At 36.9% G+C, this 23,711-nt stretch overlaps 4 protein-coding genes across 4 annotated transcripts; all 4 read right to left on the bottom strand.

Moving 5' to 3' along the window:
- Positions 1 to 3,104: 3,104 nt before the first annotated feature.
- Positions 3,105 to 6,579, bottom strand: LOC121508021 (cytochrome b-245 light chain). Its single transcript, XM_041784528.1, has 6 exons — positions 6,420 to 6,579; positions 5,923 to 5,992; positions 4,630 to 4,704; positions 4,438 to 4,521; positions 4,223 to 4,304; positions 3,105 to 3,867 (listed from the first exon to the last, which is right to left on the bottom strand). Exons 1-6 carry the CDS (start codon positions 6,475 to 6,477, stop codon positions 3,676 to 3,678), a joined length of 561 nt encoding a protein of 186 aa, XP_041640462.1. The 5' UTR covers positions 6,478 to 6,579; the 3' UTR covers positions 3,105 to 3,675.
- A 1,453-nt stretch (positions 6,580 to 8,032) lies between these two features.
- On the bottom strand, positions 8,033 to 12,903 carry mvda (mevalonate (diphospho) decarboxylase a). Its single transcript, XM_041799029.1, has 10 exons — positions 12,709 to 12,903; positions 12,155 to 12,225; positions 11,759 to 11,873; positions 11,511 to 11,657; positions 11,149 to 11,348; positions 10,250 to 10,324; positions 9,903 to 10,121; positions 9,265 to 9,380; positions 8,959 to 9,067; positions 8,033 to 8,579 (listed from the first exon to the last, which is right to left on the bottom strand). Exons 1-10 carry the CDS (start codon positions 12,782 to 12,784, stop codon positions 8,499 to 8,501), a joined length of 1,209 nt encoding a protein of 402 aa, XP_041654963.1. The 5' UTR covers positions 12,785 to 12,903; the 3' UTR covers positions 8,033 to 8,498.
- A 1,092-nt stretch (positions 12,904 to 13,995) lies between these two features.
- pdcd5 (programmed cell death 5) lies at positions 13,996 to 19,664 on the bottom strand. The gene is made up of 6 exons (XM_041788218.1): positions 19,471 to 19,664; positions 17,486 to 17,526; positions 15,617 to 15,678; positions 15,146 to 15,237; positions 14,981 to 15,052; positions 13,996 to 14,875 (listed from the first exon to the last, which is right to left on the bottom strand). The coding sequence occupies exons 1-6, from the start codon at positions 19,534 to 19,536 to the stop codon at positions 14,828 to 14,830; spliced, it is 381 nt and encodes a 126-aa protein (XP_041644152.1). The 5' UTR covers positions 19,537 to 19,664; the 3' UTR covers positions 13,996 to 14,827.
- Positions 19,665 to 19,927: 263 nt separating this feature from the next.
- uraha (urate (5-hydroxyiso-) hydrolase a) lies at positions 19,928 to 22,411 on the bottom strand. The gene is made up of 4 exons (XM_041793361.1): positions 22,226 to 22,411; positions 20,716 to 20,855; positions 20,443 to 20,578; positions 19,928 to 20,281 (listed from the first exon to the last, which is right to left on the bottom strand). The coding sequence occupies exons 1-4, from the start codon at positions 22,277 to 22,279 to the stop codon at positions 20,192 to 20,194; spliced, it is 420 nt and encodes a 139-aa protein (XP_041649295.1). The 5' UTR covers positions 22,280 to 22,411; the 3' UTR covers positions 19,928 to 20,191.
- Positions 22,412 to 23,711: the final 1,300 nt, after the last annotated feature.

Raw genomic sequence — 23,711 nt, 5'->3', positions numbered from 1 at the left:
ACGGTTGTACGCTTCTAGATGTGCCACTGCCCCCTGGAGGAGACACAGGAGAATTACATGTATTTATTTTGTTCCCCGCGTGGCGTTCATATTTATGAACTTGAATTGATGATTCATTTCTCCTATTATTTTTTCCAGTAGTCAAATATAGAATACCTAAAATTAATATAGTCACACAACGTAATTAATTATTATTTAGCGGTAATAAAGTTGAAAAATATACTGTTACACTAACAGTAAAAATGCCTAATAAAATTTCAGAACAACACTGGACTGTTGAAACATAAAGCAGCCAAACAGAACACTTCACATGGGAGGTAAGTTAAATATTACATATTTTACATGCTGAAGTTAATGCAAGCAAATACAAAAATGGAGCTTGTTAAGTGAAATACTGCAATAACCTGTCTGTCAAGACATAGGGTTCTTCTTATTATACATTATTTTTCTTTCAGCAACTAAGTAAGTACCAATTTAAGGTACTTTGTGTTGTATTTCATTGAAATTTGTTTTGAATATTGTAAAGTTGAAGTTACTCTGGATAACTTTTGGTTTGTGCTGATTTGGGTGCTTCCTGTTACCAGAGCAGCAGCCCATGTTTTATCTCTCCAAAGAACTTTTTATGTACATGTGAAGGTAAGGTTCTGGCAAGAAAAATCTAATCCTTTGTCATTTTGACAGTCAAATAAACCGAGCACAAAAAGTAAGAAAATTTGTCTGGTAGATCATCTCTGCTGTAACAGTGCTTTAAGGCAATAAATCTTATACTGTTGGAAGGGCAGTTTATTTCCTTTTCAAATGGTGCCTCGTTTGTAAGGAACATACATTTAACATACATAATAAGATCTTGTGGATAAGATGATTGAAATATGAAGAAACAAGACATATTGGCAATTTAACTATTTATTTATTCAACAAACAGGAACCTCAGTGGTGAGTGAAAGAACCATATACAGCCACAACAGGCTGACCCCTCCTCATGCTGGTCACCAGCCTGGTCACACACGGCTGTGGGATGGCATCCCATTCTTCAGCCAGCATTTGTCACAAGTCAGCCAATGTGGTTGTGTTGGTCACTCTGGCATGTTCAAGCTGATCCCACAAATGTTTAATGGGGTTGAGGTCAGCATTGCTGGCAGGCCATTCCATCCTCTCACTCTCAAATTCTGGAAGTAATAAACTCCACTCTGTAGGGAGCGAGTGCTGTCATCTTGGGATTGCTACTGGTTGAAGAATCTTATCTTGATATCTCTCTGCCTCCAATAAAGACAAGCCTGGTCTTTTCAGTGAGAGGCCGCCCCACACCATCACACTGCCTCCACCTAAAGGTGTTACTCTATCAGCAAAGAGTTCTCCGCATCTTCTTCACACTTTGACCCTACGATCCAACTGCTGTAGATAATCTGGACTCACAGCTGAACATAACGTCCCTCCATGTGTTCAGGTTTCAGTTCACCAGTGGAGACCCCAATGCAGACAGGCCTGACGGTGAAGGGCAGACATGGCAGGCCTACTGGCAGTCCTATGAGACCGAAGATTAGATTGTATGCAGTCTGTTCCAGTTTGACCTGGCAGAGAGCCGTCGGCCGTGTCGTCCTGCAAACCTTGACTGCAAATCTGTAGAAGACAGCCAATGGTTCCTAAGTGCTGACTGGGTGAGGAAACGGTCTTCTTGGGGTGCCCACTTTGCAGCCTGTCTCTGACAACCCCCCTTATATGGAACTTCAACTTCAGTTTGGAGATGGTACTGGCCCACTCCAAAAATTGCCAGAACTTGGTTTTGCAGAACACCAGCTTGAAGTTGCTCTATTGCACAGGACCTATCAAGATGAGTCAAATGTGGCACGTTGATTCTTGGAGCAGACACCTTCTGACCACTGTAGCATGGCCCAAGCTCATAGGTGCTGACCAGGAGCTCATTCAAGAGTCAATACCAACAGCAAAATAAACTGTCTGGCATTGTCAGAGAACATTTGGCAATCTTTTGTCGGTACGACCCACATACTCAGTTCTGCTGCTCATCCCACAAATGTATGTTCCTTACAAATGTGGCACGATTTAAAGAGAAATAAACAGGCTTTCCAATGGTGTAAGATTTATTGGAAAAAGCATTTTTACAATGAAGAAATAATCTATCAAATACAGATTTCCTTATATAACTTACTGAAAATATTTGCAAACAAAAGGCTTCCTGAGCATGCTGTGAATGGTATAGTCTGACACATAGCCTGTGGTAGTGGTTACAGAAGTTTAATTCTACAAAATAAATATAATCTTTTCACTGATGGTCACATTTGCCTTGTAAGTAAAAATGAATTTCAGTCTGTCTTACAACCATTTAAAAACTTCTTACAAGAGACTGAATATTTTATTAGTACTTTGAAAAAGAATGAGTGCATAATAAGGGTCAGATTTAAGTCCTTAAAATAAAGGTTCACACACTGCTCCAAGTAGTTTGAAAGTTCTCTCAGGCAACAGGAGGTGGCAGCATTAATCAGGAAAAAAGTAACACCACCTAACAAGACTTTCAACTTTAACTCAACATTTAATTGAAAGGTACATGCTGGGAAATAAAATAATTTAAAAACAAACAATATGCCGTGTTGGTTACTTTTACAAACACACTGATTTCATTCAAAAAACAGAGTTATACAAGGTCTAGATAAAATAATGCTACTTTCAATTGAGCAATAAGCGTACTGTATGTTGGGTGTTCCACTTCACAGCCTCTCAAACTAAAATGAGGAAGTTATTGTCATTTGTTGGTTGTTTCACAACACAGACTCTGGCTGCTTGACAGGTCAGCTGTGGCAAACAAAAAGAAAACTTTAAGACGTGATGGAAAAAAAAAGACAACAACCAGCAAAACTTGTCTGACAAACATCAGTAATGCCAGACGTATCAACATATCACACTGAACAAACAATGGACGGCTGTGTTGCAATCAATGTGAGAGGATAAACCCTTCAGATTAATGAGGGAAACTTGAATGTATTGAAATTCAGTGTGTTTGTGAAAGAAGGAAGTTGCAAAGTCACTACTTAAAATAAATTTCCAGGGGAAACTTGTTTTTTTTTTAAAGTACAAGGCGAGAGAGGTGATGATTCAAGGAGCAGAGGGATTTATTTACAAGACATTAAGGTACAGGGGTAGATGACCACAAACAGCCAAGTAAAGCCATGAATGTTGAATTAATCCCACTTACAGTACTGTGATCAACTGACTTAGAAAAATGCACATGTACACAAGTAATAAGAGCAAAAGTGCAGAATACAGTTGATGTTAAACTTCATGTGAACCAAATAAAACTGATAGTACATCATGGGTCAACAAGTACAGTGCAGAAAACTAGTTCTTAAAAATACCAATACAGTTTTTTTTTCTTTTTTTTTCTGAAACATGCCACTTGGCAGCAGTTACATTTAGTTTGGCATGTTTTTTTTTCTCTTGTAATAAAATAATACATTCACCTTTACCATCCTTCTTTGACCTCTCAAAAAAAACTCAGTATTTTCAAGATAGGTCTTGAGGTCTGACGATTTGGGCCCCACATGTATTGATCCCCTAGCTTTAATTAACTTCAGAAAACTCTTCATTTGTCCAGAGTCACAGAATCCTCTGACAGCCTGGTGTGGCTAAGATGAGGGAGGCAGGGAAACAAGGGCAGGGGACAGCTTATTCATTAGCAGTAACATCAATGGCATTGTCATAGGCTGCTCCCTCCAGGTCTTCTACCCGTTTTCTGCGCATCTCTGGAGGAGGTCTCGGTGGTGGAGCCTGAGGAGGTTTATTGATGCTTCCAATATTTGACTTTGGCATGTCTTTTCTTGGAAGAATGGGCTCCCAGTGTTCACCTCGGATAGCTGCCTACAAAGCAAATAAACACAAGCCACGTTAAAGCAGCCTGGAGCCCATTGCACGAACTTTTACAACAATAAAAGGATGATAAACATATCCTGTGCATACTTTCATAAGTCAGCAGCATGGAAGGATTTATAACTTTGGTTGACAGATCTAGTTCAGTTGAAGAATTCAGGCACACCTCAGACTGCTCAGGTTTCATAATTACAGAGCCATGTCTCAACGAGGTAATGAAACAATCTCTTCCTTGTTGGTATTTCCTTGTTTCCACCATTTCCTGCTTCTTCTGAAAATGTTATCAGTGCTCACAGTCATTAACCTGCTTTTTGAAGGGTTAATGTTGTAAAGGCTATCAACTTACCACAAGATAGATGATGCTGGCGATGCCAAGACAGACGCATCCTAGAACAGTGGCTAGCATAAAACCCCCAGGCACACAGAGGCTAGCCAGACAGAGAGAGGGGGATTTAGAAGACAAAAGAAATAAGTAAGCCGTGGAGTCTTTTGTTTGGAGACTAAGTGTGAAGAAGAGGAATGTTGTTGAGCAAAGAAAGAAAAGGAAAAAAAAATACTCACGCTGCATGTAAAAAGGCTCTGACATAGTAGTTCCTCGTCAGGGGCCCGAAGGCTTTGACAACCACAGTGAAGCAGTACTGGCCCCTGAAGGACAGTAAGACACAAGAGTGAGCAGTAAACATCAAACAGTTTGTCCATTAAACCTACAGGCATACTGCCCACATTCAATTATATGAAAGCTGCATTACTTACGTTCTTTCCACGCTTGTTCCCTTGGATCTCTTGCTTCTGGGATATTCAAGTAGACACACAAACACTCCAGCAGCACTGGTTATCTGTCAAGGCTGTTTCAAATTACATGGTTCAGCAGGTCACATAATACCCACGATCCGACATCAAAGCTGCTTTATGAAAGAAAATGATGGATGGGCTGATGTGTCTGATATAAAATATAGAGAATAGATGCTGAATTTGCGAGGAATGCCAGGTTAAAATCATGCCTTTTAACTAGGTCTGTCAGTTGATCAAAAAATGAATCTAATAATAACAGGCTTTGTAATTATCAATTGAGATTAATTGCATATGTCAATAATTTGAGAAAGACTGCATTACTGGTAAATTCAAAGAAAACAGTTCAACACAACAGTCAGAGAGGACATGTTTCTGAATGGCATCAAAACTTTATACTATCTTTTGAAACAAGAGAAATTGAGACCAGGGACAGATTTTTCACTTACTAGTCAATCTGGGCTGCTGTGCTGTTAATCCATGGAATATGGATTTTATCCATGAATCATAAAAATCAAGAGCACAGAGAATTTTTACATGTTCCAATCAAAGTTACAAAGATACTTCACCTAGTTGTGTGTTGAAATCAGAGGGTAATAAATCAGCACATATTCTTTAACTTAAATTTTGACAGCAGTACTTTTACATGTTTTCCAAATGTGAACACATTTTAATTAATATACTCACGTTCAAACTCAGTAGGACAGAATATCATGCCAGGTATGTTAACCTGCATAATGTACACAAAGCTCCTCTGCAATGCAGAAACTCAAATCTTAGCAGCTGCATTCATCAAAGAACTCAGCAAGAATATTTCATCACACCTATTACAAACCGCGTCCATCTCATAAGTTCAGATAAAAATCTTGTTTGAAGATATAAAGCAAAATGACTCTTATTGCACTTCTTCCTAAAAAGCAGGACAAGCAAAATGTTCTTTTTATATATATATATATATATATATTTATATATATATCTTGAAATGAGATGTGCTTTTGAAAACACAAGTATAGGCTAAAATATCCTGATGCATTTCAACTATTTCACTCACTAAAGTCACAAATGCTACACAGACACTTATAAAGCATGTTACCCCCTGTCACTTAAAAGCTGCACAAAGTATATGCTTCAATATTGTTATGTACGGACTTGAGCCTGATAATGTGACAGGAAACCTAAAACTTCCATATACGACTGAGTTCAGAGTCACTTCTCTAATCTAAACCCTTGGTTTATACCATCCATCTTTAAGGATACACAGCATATGCAGCAAACTGCCAGCCTCTGAACTGTCCAGCCACCCCAACAATGCCTCCTGTTAGGTAAACTGTGACAAGGAAACAGGAAGGTTAAAATCAGACTTTTTTTAAAAAAGAAAGTTCCTCTTTATAAACACTGTTCAGAGAGAGCAGCCCCTGTAAATAAATGTCACTTTAAATCAGCTTAACCACTCGTCAAAGCCGCCTGTAGTATACAGCTAATGGAAGGCCACAATATGAGGGGATTTTATATATATATATATATATATATATATATATATATGTATATATATAGAAAGAAAGAAAGAAAGAAAAAGAAAAAAGAAAGGGACAAATACTACAACTGATAGGCTACGGATACTACAGTATGAATCTGAAATAAAAAAAAGGCAAAGAGAAATAAAAACGGTAACTTCACTTGAACTGAAAATTAAGGATTAAAGAGTCAAACTCAGTAAAAAGTCTGTCTACGGTGAGAGATTGATTCCTACTTACTCAATCCTGAGGCCAGAGCCTGCTCATTGGCCCACATCGCCCACTCTATTTTCCCCATCGTTTTCACCTGAACAGCTCTACAGGCGGCTCTGACTTCTCTGCTTCTCAAACTTCTGATTGTTTCTACAAGGAAGCAGCTTTATTTACGTGCTGTAGGTGTGTGGATGCGAGGGCTGTGGGAGGGGGAGGGGCTTATCCGTGTCATTTCCGAACAGCACGGAAGGGAGGGGCTTACCAAACACACCAGACAGGTTCATTTATGAGACCACAGGTGCAGCTTCACTGAGCACTACATTAAAATCTTGATCACTGTTGGTGTCCGGAATACTTAAACATCGTTCAAAATATCCAGCATGACAAACAAAGAAGTTATATTAATGTGTTTGCATACAGTATACCAGGATTTATTTTTGAAAACACGTAATTATTAACTTTATTACAATTATAGGTTCTCGGATCTCGGATAAGCGGAAGAAGATGGATGGATGAATGGATGGTTTGTTTTATTCATCAAGTTTCTTACATTAATTTCCAATGTTTATTAGGATGTACAATACACTGGGTTGGACTTTAAGCAGACATAATTCCTCTGTTTTACATGGGTTTACAGAATTAATTTTACAGTCAACTTATAGCAACGTGGAAAGTAAATATTAACTCAAATTACTGTAATAAAGCTTTTTATGTACTTGTACTATTTAACTAGTTTTTAAAATCACAGCTTTTACTTTTAGTAGTATAAGTATATTTAGGGGGGAGTATAGTACTTCATTACATTTTAAAAAGCATCAAGTAATGAGTAAAAATAAACACTAAAAGACAAAACATAGACATCCAAACTTTCTGCCAACAAGGAAATGGCCAGTAGTTGGGCTAGTTTAAGTCAAATCGTATAATCAACACCCTGGCTGGAGATTGATATGCTTTTATTATTATAAATTGAGGAAAGAACATATTTCACTGTGAAAGTCACTTGACTATCAGTTGTAGCTACTTAGTACACAGTGCTTTGAGTAAACTTTAAATGACTTTGAGTTTTTACTTGAGTAGATTTATAGTCCAGCACTTTAACTTCTTAAGTAAATTCTAAGCAGAGTAACTGTACTTGTTTCCTATCCCGGATTATTATTTCACTTTCACTGAGCTTCAACTAAAATGTTCATGTGTAAGATGTTGGTGTAACAATAAAGTAGCTATTTTATAATCCCTTTGCCTTGCTATGAACGTAAGTTCCCATCTGTCATTGCAGGTATGACTATATGTCAGTGCAGATTTGCTTGTACAGATTTAGCATACCATTGCCTGGGTGTGATTTTGGTGTGACATGCTTTGCCTTACCAGCTTGCCATGTTGGCGTTGATTAGAGTCAAACAAAGACAATGACATATTGCAACACACTTATTTTTTTAGAACAGGAGGTTATTACCCTAATGAAAGGGAAACATTAATATTGATCTGACTGCAGACTTATAATTGAAGCTGTCAGTCACCCTGAACAGACTACTGGATTGTTACTTTCTTTGTTTGTCTTATTAGTTGTCAGTGAAAAAACAATGTAATAAAATCAAACTTGAACCTGAAACTGTTAAAAGAAAAACCCTGAAACACTTAAATTGACAAAAAAATATACTTTATTTAAAAGAACAGCATTAGACCAAGAGATGTATGTAATGTATGCCTGACTGTTTTTTTTTGCAGAATGAAAATGAGAGTATAACTATAGTGACCAGAGCTGAACACCCTCATAAAACATGTGAAAGATTCAAGTAGATTCATTTGCTCAGAGAGTAAAATATCAGCTGCATAGGTTTACTGTAGTTCCATCAGTACATCAGGACACATCTTCCTGTATTTGCCAAGAATTGTTTACAAGAAAGAACACAGTAGAAAATTAGCGGTTGAGATAAGAAAGACGAACCTGCTGATAATTTGAGAGTGGCGTTAGCATCTAAAATGGCATGTGAATCTGTTGTTGTTAGCTCTTACACAAAACTAGTTATCACAAATACAAATGTAATATTTGCTGATTGCCCTCAGTACTTCTACTGTAAAATCATTCCTGCTCAGAGCTGCAGGGCATTACACACTTTCTTTAGGCAGTCCGTCAGATCCAAGTAGATGCTGAGTGGGATCTGTCACAACACAAGGGCCCGGTCCAGCCTTGAACACAGGACAACAAAACAAAAGTTATAAAAGTTTTCTTGAATCTTTTAGACTCTAAAATGCTTGTTCTTTTAAACTCTTAGTAAACAAATTAAGAAAAAATGATTTAAAAAAAGAAGTTTATCACAATGTGTATGCCACAGTTTCTACTGAATATATGCAAAACACAGTTAGGTTAGAAGATTTTAGAGGGAAATGTGAACACAGCCTGACAATCGTGATACCATATCTTTAAACTGTATACAGTGCAGTCATAAAGACATGCCATGTGTGTAAATCAACACCAGATAACATTTTAATTTTCTGTTTAATGTAAACCACACACAATGTTTGAACAATGGTAACTGAAGCCATCGGTGTGTGAGTATGTGTATACCTTGGTGCTAATAATATAGCTTATTCCCTTTGACATGGGCTCAAGGCCAATAGCCTGCTTTAGCTCCTCCGAGATAGCAGCATGGTTAACTGGAAGGCCCTTAATAAACCTGCAGAGAAGGAAACAACTTGCAGTGAGTCATTCAGTTGCCATAAGCCGGCACACCTTTATAACACGACACATTGTAACACCTTACTGAGAGACCTAAAATATCCAACTGCTACCTACATATAAATAGCTATTTTTAGATAGATTAGCTCAATATGTCAGCAATATTTTAAAGAGAACTAGCAACTGTCAACTCACTGTCCTCCGTTAGTTTCTGGAGGGAAGACGTGCTGAACCACCTGAACAAGTTCAGGAACATACTGCTGAAGCGTGAAGATCACAGCGTTGGGTCCTGCATCGAATGTGTATGCCAACTAGAGGCAAACAGACAGAGTGTGACTGTTGAATGAAGCGTTTTCTGTTCCCCCATTTAAAAAAAACCCTACGAGTTTCACATCAGTATTACCCCATCTCTGAATTTCTGTTGCATGAAGTGAGGCAAGAGGAAAAGAGTACACACTCATAGCAGTAATATAAATGTTTGTGCTGTATGTGGTACATACTGTCAAAAGAAGCTTTAAGTTAAGTCAAGTCATACTTTATTAAATTTTATAAATGTAATATTTACTTTAAAGAGTATTTGGAATTTAACTTCGAAATGATTTTCAACCTTTCAAATACAAGATGTTCTTTCATTTGACTGTATATCATTTGAAAATGAGAACCTTCACAATCCATCAGTTCTTTGCTTTCTTTGACTGTTAAAATTACTGTTTTCTGTTGTGAAGAAATTTATTTTCAAAGTGGTACAAACAAAGCTGTTCAATTGAACTAAAACAGTACATGGTTAAAAAACTTTAAAAGAGGACATAAAATAGCGGCATAAAGTTGCTCACCCGTGTCTCCCCGTAGTGTCTGTTGTACCGATGCACCATATTGATAACCTGTTGAGACACACTGCTGAGATAAAAGATGGGAGGGTACGTATCCAAACAGGTGGCGTGAAACTGGTTGCTGTCCTTCATGGTTAGTTCAGCGAAAGCTGCAAAGTCTTTTTTTCGCACCGCTTCAATCATCTCTTCCATCCGGCCTGGGACGACTGCCTCAGCACGGTGCTGCACAAACAAACACAGAAAATTGACAATTGACCTTTAAATGTTGTTACAACCTGAATCATCACCATTTCAAATGTTTTGTAATATCATTTAACTGAATCTTCATATTGTGAGGGTAAACAACCCACCTTTAGAAGATGACTTGTTTTTACGCTTGTTTGCATCCCAGAAGTGCTGCCCACTGGCTTTCTCTCAGCACTGGCCTGTAAAAATGTGCATTTATTATACCTTACATAACTTTTTACTATTTCTATCAGAATCAGAAATGCTTCTACATATGCAATGAATAGGACTTTGTGTTTTGGTGCATAACATTGAATGCAAAAGTAGAAAAAAGATTGGACAGGGCAATGAAATGACAGAACTCTTACTGTCAAGGAGCATACTGGGCTAAAATAAGGAAATGAGAAGTACTAAAACCTTATTTAACCACATCTCTTTCATAAGATGGCTGAGTAGGAGATAATGAATCCATCAAATTGCAGAAAAAAAAAACATGAGTAACATTTTAAAAGCAAAGTTCTATTCAATACAAATTAGACAACGTGGAGGAGTTTGCCCAATGACTTGGGACTAGAAAGTTGCCCAGTATTGGTTACCAAGTAACTCTGTTATTGCAGCCATACTAGTATAATCTGATTTTCACTTGTGTCATATCGCAGTTTAGATTTAATGCTACGTGACGGTATTTGATTTTTTTTTTGGTTTTTTTTGTTTTTTTAGTAAGATAAAATAGAAATCCACAATATTTCCACAAGGTGCAATTAACGAGATGCATTTTTGATCAGGAGTATGCATGATTAAGACTGAGAGCAAACACCTTCAGCTATAAAGTTACAAACACTGTGCAGTATGTTTCAATGTAACCCATAACACACTGTAGTTCCTTTTTTATTCAGAGTTTTCATTTTAGCACTAGCCAGAGAATAAGTTGAGCATGACAGAAAAAAAAAATCTACTGTCACACATTCTCTCAGTGTCATTCTGTCACCTCTCATCTCTCACAAACACACAAAAAGTGACCTACCACGAGCACAAGAATCCTAAGCTCAGGCCAATGAGTCTCTGGCTCCACCTGCCGGGCTAGACTGTCTTTGCCTTCTTCATTCTGTCCCATGATCCACTGGACAAACCCTCCATACATACTCCGGCATGCACTGCCTGAGCCTTGTCGTGCAATCCCAGACAACTCCCCCTCGACACCAAAAACCTTGGCCAGAGTATAAACTGCGACACAGTCAAAACATAGAATAAAAAAACTGTTTTAATAATAGTACTAACACAACATAACGTAGCTTGAACCCTTTTTTTACTGAGAGATTTTTTCCTTAAAAAAAACAAAGCAGTACAGTTGTTGCATATAGAGTTTGAATTCACTGACAGTCTTACCTAGACAAGCGAATCCAGCCGCTGAGGAAGCTAGTCCGGCTGCAGTGGGGAAGTTGTTCACAGAGCAAATATGGACTTTGTGGGACAAACCAGTGGAATCTGAAGCGAGGTCCCCATCATTACGTCTCTTCCTCGCTAATCGGCGAACTAAATTGAAAACACAGAAAGATTACAACGTGACATCTTTTACTCTAAGTTTCCTAGCTTTCATGAACTTTTAAGAGTAAATAATGATGGTCAGGACTCACTCTCTCTGAGACAGGACTGTAGCCTTGGATGGTTTATGTCCTCCTCTTTGCCATTGAGCCATATCCGGTCTTCCTGGAAGGATCTGCTGGTGGAAACTGTTGTTGTTGTCTTCAGCTTTACAGAAGGAAAAGACATGGCAGATCTTTGAGATCAGTGGACACCTGATTACAGATGAAATTTCAGTTTTTAAGTCTCAACATCCAGATATATGTATATCAATAAATAAGTGTTTGTGGTACTCATCATTCATGTAGTTCTACTACAACGTCAACATTTCCTGTAATCAGAATTATGTGACTATATTATCTTGTAATATGATGAAGGCACATTCAGTTGACGTTTTTTTTTGTTCAGGCAAAGAGTATCATTAATGAAAGTGCTGTTCGTTTACGTACTTGGTCTTGATGCAATGTGACACTCAAAGATGAGTTTATTGGTAGAATAAGTTCTTCATCTCTCTTCCCCCCTAAAAAGACAGCATGCATACGAGAAGACTGATTTAATTAAAGCAATCCATTCAAACATAATGACACAAAACTACTCTTTTAAAGGCCCGTATTCAATGGGACATGAAACAAATCAGAATACAAGACAACTGGGCATATATTGGGCTAATAAAGAAACCTATAGTTAATGGTGTTACTATTTAAAAGGGGACCTTGTAACGGGCGACTTTCGGCCGAATGCAACTGTGGTTGTCGTAAAATTAACACGGACAATGACGACGTTTCTTCACTATCATTTGTTTTCTTTTCCATTATCATGCCAAAAAAAAATCAGCAGTGTCTCAAAGAAATATCCAAGCAAGAGGCATTTGTTGGCCCGTTTTTCATCTTGACATCTGTTGCAACTACGACAACCACAGACGCAGTCGTCTAAAAGTCGCAAGTTAACACGGTAACTGTTTAAAACCTAACACCTACAACACATAAGTCGATGTGATACTTACAGTATTTGATGACAGCTATATTCACAGGAGCGGTGCATGTTACTATGTTTGGCTTGTCCATACAGTCTTCAGGCATAACTATTTATGCAGACTAATGTCTGTATCGATAAAACTGAGTCAGAAAATTCAGAAATACACTATATAATGCTCTTCTCGTGTTAAGCTAACTCTGTTCAACCTTACTCTATCGTTTCCCTAAAGTCTCTCACAATTGGCTTGCGTTGGACACGTGACTAAAACAATCACCAATCAAAGCCGAGTAGTATTGAGTAAACAGTCGGAATAGCCAATGAGAGGTCATCTGACCACGGTCGTGCGAAATGGGGCAAGGGCAGACACCGCCTTTAAACAATTTGTAGAGGGTTGACTGAGGTTATTTCAAATTTGATGCGATTTAAATAAACAAAATAGATAGTTTTGTATGCTCTTGGTCATTTAACTGATAAAATTGAAAAAAAAAAAAAAAAGCCAGTTAGTCCAAAAGATGTGGTGGTACAAGAGAAAACAAATCCTTATGTAAAAGAGTGTTGCCAGCTAACAGTTAATAAGTACAACTGTGTAAATATTCCTAAATATAAAAATTGAGCCATCAAAAACTATTTATTAGTCACATTGCATCCTTCAGAGATAAAAGATCATGTCTTCTTTAATAATGCTTCATCATTTGACACCTGCACTTGCTCAAAACTGCATTTTAATGACTTAAAGGACCATTACCATACATGAAGCTATGAAACAGTTAAACGCCTATTGGACTGGCCTGACATCAAACAGAAATTTTCTTTGACTCATTCCATTTAAAGTGCAAAATTAAACTAACAAGGCAACTCAGGCTACAAAATTAACCTACTTTTGAATCTGTGCCGTGCATAACACTTGTGCTAGATTCCTTGATAAATTTGCATTGTAGCATTCTGCAATAGCAACAAATTTTCTTGGAGAATTAGATATTCTATTACAAAGTGTACTGTTATTAGAAATACACTTACAAATAGGAAGGAATTACAGTAAATCAATTCAATGCAATATGAGTAAAAGTGCAGTAACAGAGACAAGGCTATTTTGCCTACAAAATAAAAGACTTTTTAACCAGTGATGAGGAGCAGTTTGATGTGGACTACTTATATTGTTTATGGCTATTTAGGTGAAAGATGTAAACTCTTTGAAGTAAGCATAAGTGAACAGTTGTGCACTGTAAAGCAACTAAAGGTACACGCTTACGGTAAACAAAAATAAAATCTAAAACATCAAAAACAATAAAAGTAAAATATGAAAAATACAAAAAGGTTTTCTTTGAATTTTATTTTAAAAGCAGTTGGATACATTTGGTAAACTGATAACTCTAGATCTAGACATAAAGTCAGCTATATGAGATTGTTCATTCAGCACAATAATCAATCATCCATAAAGAGCCAGTAAGTCAAGTAAGTGCGTAATGATGCAGATTTTTTCCATTTTTGTGTTTCTCATTTTCAAAACCAGGATGACTGTGCCAACCCAACTGACCCAATGGAACATCATTTGCAAGGACCAAAAACCTAAACAGAAACCTTCTCAAAAGGGTTGAACACTTGTTCATTATCAAGCTGATCATTTTGGAAAGGGATCATTCGGAGCACTTTAAGGCTTTTGTTTAATATACATGTAAACCTTCAAGATACATATCAGCAAAAAGAAAATATCCAAGCTAAATCCCCAAAACAGGGAGATTTCCCTTGGCAGAGGACTGTGATGTATCAGATAACAGTTGAAAATAAATCCAAAAGCAGTATATTATCTTTTTTGATGAAAATAAGTCATGGTAAAACATAAAAAAAGAGTAACTATGGAGAAGAACTGGTGGAGTCAATGACGCCATGAGCCATCAGGGGTAATCACAAGAAGTGCACAACTTTACCAAAAGGAAATCTGAAGAGAACATCTTAAATTACACTGTGTGCATTTTACCCCCACCACTTATGCCGCAGTGACTACTCCACTCTGTTGGTTATTCCTCTCTGCATACTGTTTCCAGAGACACACAGAAACTGGTGTGGCATCTCAGGATTCAGCTAGTCAAAGGTGCTACCAAAGTCCCAGTAAAGGATGTCCCGTCTCTTTTTAGTCCTCCAGATTAGAGCTAGTAATCGTCCTCATCATCAGAGTCCATCACTCGCCGTCTGTTGAACTAAAAAAAAAAAAGAAGGGGACAATGACATTAGACGGGCCATGACTGAGTGATGAAATTAATGACTGATATCTTTTTTTAAAAGTCATGTTTCAGTTAACTTACTTTGACTGTTGTCTTCTTCTCTGTTTGCTGGCTGACTTTTTCTAGAATCTCAATCAAACCTGTCTCAGAAATCTGAGAAAAGAGGAAACCCATTCATATATTTACTGGAATGTGAAAGAATGTTGACAGCATTTGTGCTACAGGCTTCAGGAGTCATTGACTTACCTTTCCTCCTAATTTTCCAAAACGAGCCATTTGAATGAGATAGTTTTCAACTGCATTGGCCTTTTCTGGCTTCACCAAGGCAAGGTTGCTCACTGAGAAAGGAATAACATTTCAACATCTTGTGCTCACAATAGAGTAACATCAAAACTAAGTATTACTACTTCTGTATTTTACTTCATCTTAACTGGGCAGAAGACAGCTTTTCTAAAGATCATAGAGGAGTTTAGATAACCATTCTGTTTGCCACTTTATTTCACTGAAGCGAAAGAATCAATGGTGAGTGTAACACATTTCTAAGTTCTTAATGCTAGCATGCCAATAGTGACTTGGCTACATAGAAAACTTGCACAATGTATTTTCAAAGGGCATTATTATTTAAAAGATAAACAAAAGAATAATGTACAAAAAAACAACAATATTAAGTGGATCTTTTTCAGAATAGTGCAGTAATAAAGCTGAGAGCATACTTACATCTGGCACGGGCAGACTGGTCAAGAACTTGGGCCAATATTGAATTTCTCATCTCTGATTCTCTGTGATTAAAAAGTAAAACATATTGCATCATGACTTACTTTGTCCCTTAGCTACACTTACACTTTTACCAGTTTACAGTACAAAGATTCCTGGATACACAATTTCCACTTAAAATGAATTCAACTTACAGTGCCATGAAAAAGTTTTTGCCCCCTTTCTGATTCCTGATGTTTTTGCATATTTATCACACTTAAATGTTTCGGATCATTAAACCAATTTTAATATCTCAAAGACAACCCAAGTAAATACATAATGCAGTTTCTAAATGATGATTTTATTTATTAAGAGAAAAAAATCCAAACCTATCTGGCCCTGTGTGAAAAAGTAATTGCCCCCTGAACCTAATAACTGGTTGTGCCACCCTTGGCAGCAATCACTGAAATCAAGCGTTTGTGATAACTGTGTCTTTGGCATTGCTGTGGAGCAATTTTGGTCCACTCATATTTGCAGAATTGTTTCATCTCAGTTATATTGGAGGGTTTCCAGCATGAACTGCCTGTTTAAGTTCACACCTCAGCATCTCAAGTGGATTTAAGTCCAGAATTGGACTTGGCCACTCCAAAACCTTAATTTTGTTTTTTTTTTTAGCCATTCAGAGGTGGACTTGCTGGTATGTTTCGGGTTGATGTCCAGCTGCATAACCCAAGAGTGCTTGAGCTTGAGGGCATGAACTGATGGCCGGATGTTGGCCTTCTGGATTTTCTGGTAGACAGCAGAATTCATTGTTCCATCAATCACAGCAAGTGGTCCAGGTCCTGAAGCAGCAAAGCAGCCCCAGACCATCACACTGCCACCACCATGTTTGACTGTTAGCATGATGTTCTCAAATGCTGTGTTATTTTTACGCCCGATGTAACGGCCGCACACCTTCCAAAAAGTTCAACTTTTGTCTTGTCAGTCCACAGAATATTTCTCGAAAAAGCCTTGGGGATCATCAAGATGTTTCTTGGCAAATGTGAGACGAGTCTTTGTGCTCTTTTTTGTTAGCAGTGGTTTTGGCCATGGAACTCTCCCATGGATGTCATTTTGCCTCATGTCTTTCTTATGGTTGAGTCATGAACTCTGACCTTAACTGAGGCCAGTAAGGCCTGCAGGTCTTTGGATGTTGTTCTGGGTTCTTTCGTGACCTCCTGGATGAGTTGTCATTGTACTCTTAGTTAATTTGGTTGGTCAACCACTCCTGAGAAGGTCCACCACTGTTCCCAGTTTTCTCCATTTGTGGATAATGGCTCTGACTGTGGTTTGCTGGAGTCCCAAAGCCTTAGAAATGGCTTTGTAACCTTTTCCAGACTGATAGATTTCAATCACTTTGTTTCTCATTTGTTCTTGAATTTCTTTGAATCCTGGCATGACGTGGTTCTTTTTGAGATCTTGTAGCCTACTTCACTTTGTCTGACAGCTTCTATTTAAGTGTTTTCTTGATTCAACAAATCTGATGGTAATCAGGCCTGGGTGTGACCAGTGAAATTGAACTCAGCTTTCCAAGAACTGTGGTTAATCACAGTTAGCTCATGATTTAACAAGGGGGAAATTACTTTTTCACATAGCAGATAGGTTTTATTCCCTTAACAAATAAAAGTATCAGTTAGAAACTGCACTTTGTTTTCGCTTGGGTTTTCTTAGTGAAATATTAATCAGGACTCAGAAAGGGGGCAAAAAATTTTTCACAGCACTGTTTATTACAGCAAAAACAATGTTGGTTCTAAAGTGCAAGCAGCTAAACATATAAGTATTAACTGTATATACATAGAATAGTGTTTATTTTAACAAATTACATGCAGGTTTTAACTAATAAACCCATCTCACCTTTGTTTAGCCTCATCTCCTTGCTGATTATTTGAAGCATTCTGAAAGAATAAAATAAAACAACATTAAGGTTAAATAATTGAATTCAACTAGGTGAAAACAGAAAATTGATAAAGAAAGATGATTTTATACCTGACAAACTTCTCTAGAGTTTTTACATGATACAGTACCTTGATGCCAAAACAAGTTTTCCACTGATTCTCTAGAGGTAAGCTCAGTTTGATTTAACATTTTTTTTTATAAGAAAAAGTTCAATCTGTTCTTGTGAAGTGAACAGAGCCATTAGATATGTTCTGATATTCGTTCACTGGGTTTAACATTTTATATCTGAAATATCAAGGCAGCAGAGGGGCTGTTGCAATATACCCTACCCTAGACTAGGGATGAACAGATACACCATATGAAATGATAAAAAAACACCGGTGTTTGCATTGGCCAAAATTTTCACAATCAGTGTATATCTGCCCTAGACTGTAAAAAATATTTTAGTAAGCCTGAGTGTTGTCAGCCAATGGATTGCTGACAGGCACTTTTGAGTTCAATCCACAGCTGCTGCCATATTGAAAATGCTGTTTCAAATTAACTTTAGATCAACCTAGAAATGTACAAAGAGGGGGAACTGAGGAAGACAGCTATATAGTAATGGCTTGTTGTCATATCAGCCATTCCCCTTAACTATGCGTTAATGCACATATCAATATCCTTTTTAAAACTAAAACAGACAAGCTACAAACAAACAAACTAAAAAAAACTATTCCAGCCAAAATATTTATTAAACCAGTCTGTAAATATGTTTAAATTTCTGATGTAAAAATTCACCAGTTCAACATGGAGGGTGTATGTAACTTCTTGTGCTTCTGAAGCCAGCCTCAAGTGGACACTGGAGGAAGTGCAGTTTTTTGTTTTGTTTTTTGTACCTTAGCATGGTCTTTATTTTACAATTATGGGAACGGCTGCTGCTTGCACTCAACTCAAACTAATATGGGATACGTGATTGATCACTATTTTTTCATTTATTTCTGTTTTTGCAAAGAATCATTGAAGTAGGTTTATAATGAATATAATTCTGCTGTTTCAACTGTGTTTTCTTAATTTTCTACAATATGTCTTACTTGTTTTATTTTAAAGTTATATAGCTTTAATACAAATGTATACTTTTCTTGAACAAAAAGCACATATTACAAAATACAGTCTTTTTGCATTTTAATTCAACAAATAATGTTTTGTGATTTTAAGTGTGTTGTGAGGTGTCATTACATCCCTTGTCCTCAGCTCTGTAATTCTTAAAGTATGTCATGTTAAACTGTATCTTTATCATCTCAATTTGTCGTTGAGCTTTTCTGTATTGATGCCTTGTAACTTATACCAGTATATTAAGCAATGATATATAATCAGTTAAGATAACTTCCTGTAAAAATTTGGTCTACACAAACTGATCTTTAGTGTTCTCCTGTTGATTATATGCAATGGTGTGTAGATTTCTGTCCAGAATTAAAACACAATACTGTCGTCCACAAAGCCTGAACCTGTCAGTTTAGAGAACTCTGATTAGACGCAGAGTAGTTTACATTTACAATTTACTGGTTTTACATTGAAGAAAAACTTTATATTGTATGTATCAAACTGTCCTGCTCTCTGACTTTACGAAAAACAATTTTAGAAAATACTCCACCCCTTTTGACAACTAAAAATAGAAAAATCTTTTTAAACCCTTTGTTTCTCTGCTAGCTGTGCTAGAGGGGTGTGCGTTGTTAAACTGACAGTCAGGAGATGAATTCTTTTCAAACACTTATTTCGTTACCGAAAAACTTAACTACATTACATTCACAATATTAGACTGTCCCATGAGATATACATGCATGCCTAAAACAGCTGAAATGTGGTGAGTGGGTTAGCTAAAGCAGCGTTAGCTAGCAACACACTGAACTCAGCATCTCCTTATAAGGCGGGCACTAACACGTTTCTAGCCCATGTTTTGTCCTTACCCCGTGCTTTGCCTGTAGTTCCGCCATTCTCTGTTGCCTTATAGCCTCTAATTCGTCGTCTGCCATGATTTACAATCGCTCTGTTGACTAAAATGACTGCAAAATCAAGAAGTGATCTATTATAATGCAATACAAACTCCCAATCAGTGGCAAGGCCCCACGAAGCACAGGGGAATGTAATCAAAAGCCGAGCAGCTGGGCGAACACACAGGGTGAAGCAATCGAGCACAGAGTGAAACTAATGCAGGACTAGAGCGAAGAAGTTGAGTTTACTCAGTTAATGATTGTTTAATTGGTTGAGTGATTCATGTTATTTGTTGACGAATTAGCAATGAACTGGACTGGGGTTAGACCCAAGTATTGTGGAAATTCCCAGAAGTTTTCTATTATTATAACAACGTAAATGCAACAGATTTTTATGGCATGCTTTCAACAAAAACGACTTTCTTAATCCTTCTTTTTTCATTTTATTTGGAAAGAGGGACCGTATTTTATGGGAAACAACACAAACACATTTCACAGGAAGCTTCACACTTCATTAAGCAGGTCAGGGTTAAGTCCACTTACATAGATAGGTCCTAGACACAATTTAAATGGAATGATTATTCAAAATAACAAGTGTGTCAGTTCACTTAGTGATTAAATGACAATGGTACAGTTGCCCTGTGCTTGTGATGTACAGTATCTGATAGATAAGGGTGTCCCCGCAGGTGCTTGATCTCTAGCTCCCCCTGTAGGTACTGTAGGAGAAACGACTCAGCAGCAGAGGGACGTGGTACTTTTGCCCAGGGTCAATTATTGTGAAAACAATCTGAAATAAAACAATCATTGATTAAAGTACATCAGCAATTAAACAAGTTATATTTACTTAAATGTCAAACAATCTATTCACAATAATATCATCCTATATGCACAGGAGAGGAGGCAGTGCATCTGATAATATCCACACCTACATACATAATATTTCCTCACCTCAACATATGGGTAGAAGCTGGTCTCTCCCATACTCGCCCAGTACTGAGCAGTATCAAAATGCATTTTATACACACCAGGTGTAAACATTTGTTTTGTGATGAGTCCAGGGCAACGTCCATCGTCATTAGTGGTTCTGTTGAGACACAATATGTGGATAAAAAAAGACTGTTCTGCTGATTCAGGTTTTTAGACATACCTGTGATCATAACTTATGACTTCACTGTGTTTTTATGCATGGTGTCCTCATTTTTTTTTTTTTTTTTTTTTTACCCTGTGGTTATCAAACTCCAGACGCTAGTGGAGGGTTCTTGTCGATAGAGAGTGAGGACCATGTTGGAACCAGGAACACCCATGGCAGTGTTCAGCACATGGGTGGTCAGAGGACTTGGTGAGCCTGCCATTGCCGCAGTCTACAAAAGGAGGTGTAAATTAGTAGGATTATATGACTCTGAAGCAAATACATCAGAATATGCCTACAGTTCTTATGCCCAACATGCATTTTGGTAAACTCTAGTCGAGATATGAGTTTTTGTCAACAATGGCTTGCTCTTTTTCACTCTCCTTTTTGCAGTTATTGTATGCAGAGTCTCTCTCATCTCAGCTGCTGAAGCTTGTAACTTATTCAGAGTAGTCATAGATGTCTTGGTGACCTCTCTCACTTAGTCACAAGTCTCCTCCTTGCACAGTCACTCAGTTTGTGAGGATGATCTAGGCAGATTTACACTTTTGCTATATTCCTTCCATTTCTGGATGATGGATTTAACTGAACTCCAGGGGATGTTCAGTACCTTGGAAATGTTCTTGCATCCACCTACTGACTTGTACTTTTAAAAAACATTTTTTCTGAGTTGCTTTGAGTGTTCTTTTGTCTTCATGGTGTAATGGTATCCATGAATACTGATTAACCAGGTCCTGGACCTTCCAGACATAGGTATCTTTATACTACAATCACTTGAAACACATTCACTGCACTCAGATGATCCCCATTTCCCTAATTGTGAGACTGTAAGCACCAACTGGCTGGACCTCAGCTAAATTAGGTCAGTCACTTTAAATGAGGTAAATATTTATGCAGTCACTTATTACACAATTTTGTTTGACAGTACTTTGTAGAAATCTGTTTTTACCTTGACATTAAAGATTTGTTTTTGTATTTTCATTTTTATTTATTTTTTTGGTAAAAAAAAAGCCTGATTATATTGACCATGATTAGTTTATAAACTCAATAAAAGGGTTAAACATCCAAGGAGTGAATACTTTTTTTTTAATATAGACATTGTAGTGATAAAATAGAGGAGATTAAAATGAATTGCATTTGTAAAACCGTGCAGTAGATATAAATGCAAATTGATAATTAATATATATGACTGCAAGGCTTTCATCTCTTGAAATTGTACACAGTGTAAAATATTTAAGATGTTAATTATGTGTATTCATGATATAACCCATTATAAAACCTATCAATTTATCAAAAAGTGAGAAAAATGTGTAGTTAATTATTATTACATGTTATGATTCAACATTTGTCATATTTGGGTGTGATAAGATATTTTTTTCTGAATTCAGAGAACAGAGTTTTGACGCCTCCTTTTGCTGCCTCTTTTAACTTTACACACTATCTCCTAAGCCTTAGTTTATGCAGCAGCTATAAGGTGTATTCTATGTTGAACTGTACAATAACGGTAAAAATACAAAGAATATTTCTTCAGATCAAGATAGATCTGTCTAAATCTTTTATCCTGTTGCTGTGTTGTAATAATATACCAAAGATGTTACTTACCTTACTTTCAGGCAGAATATGACCTTTGATTTGCTGCAGCCTGTTCGCACTCATGTGCACTTATGAATGAAATCCAAACTGGGTCAGCACTTTCAACCAAATAATGTAATTTTACAGTTTTTCTGGTTTAATTAACAGCATATGATTTTGTCACATAGTCACGGCAGAGTGTCTGGATCAGTAAGACATTCAGCACACACTGGTTTATCTCTAAGTAAACAAAAAAAAAAAAAAACTGGTTGTGCAAGTGCTCTTTGTGTCACTCTTTGAACTTTGTGGAAACAGATGATTCCACTGGACCACATGACTTTGAGTGAATTAATGAAATCAAAGGAGACAGTCATCTTTCCATGTCATCTCTTTCATTTCCTGGCATAGATCTCCTTACCTGATGACCTAAATACACAACTTCCTGCTCGGATTTCACAAATAATCCACAGATAAATGTACTGTTGTGATCCAAAGACAACTTTAAGTGGTGAGCAGAAAATATTAGAAGAATTAAACTCTTAAACTTACAAAGTATTGTAGAAAGACATCTGAACTGATATCTATTTTTTTTGGGTGATGTTCACTGATAAGATGTCATCATCTGATAATATATTTAGGTTGTTTTGTAACTTCTCTATGGGTCAATTACTTACTTATTGGAGTGGAACATTTTTATGCTATGGTGTATTATAAAAGGCAATATTTAGGGCTTTCCAATAATATATATATATATATATATATATATATATATATATATATATATATATATATATATATATATATATACACATATATAATTTTTTTTTTTTAACTATTTGTCATGTTGTCTTGGAGCAGTTTGTCTTCAGATGGTAAATTAGTCTTAACACAGATTTTTTTTCTTATGTGATTTGTTCTATTTTAACCAATGCTATCCGGTAAGACTGTGCTTTAAATTTTACATCATGTCCAATATGTGTCACTTTTCCCTTTTCATTTAACATGTACCAATTTAAAAAAATGTTCATTTTTTTCATTTAAAGCCCTAGTATTATTCTGTAAGGGCTACACAAAACCACAGATACTTTTTTTCTGAAGAACCAGTGAACCGTGAATGAACATTGTGCCCGCCTGTCTCCTCCTCACTTTTTGCATTAGTAGCAGGACTGAGGGGCTTCAAGAGAATCAGCTGGTGGTGTAGAAACTGCTTTACTGTTTCTTATAGTGTTGAGTCCCCATTGACCCTTCTGGAAACCACTCCCCCAAAAGGATACCATTAAAGTCAAAGAAAACTATCAACATGGCTTTAAATTTGGCCTTGCTTTGTTGAGCTTTCTTCATCCTTGGTGATGATGGTGTATTCCAATAAATTGACTCCATTTTTGTCTCGGGATCATATTGGAAGATCTAAGTTTCATCACAATTGTAATCACTCCTTCTAAAAAATGTGGGCTGCTTTTAATTAGCTCCAGAATGACTCCTTTGATCAGAAGTCAGAAGTTTTGGGTCAACTTTG

The sequence above is a fragment of the Cheilinus undulatus genome, linkage group 1 (genome assembly GCF_018320785.1).
Source record: "Cheilinus undulatus linkage group 1, ASM1832078v1, whole genome shotgun sequence".
Classification (NCBI taxonomy): Eukaryota; Metazoa; Chordata; class Actinopteri; order Labriformes; family Labridae; genus Cheilinus; species Cheilinus undulatus.
This window is presented reverse-complemented; position numbering and strand designations above follow the sequence as displayed.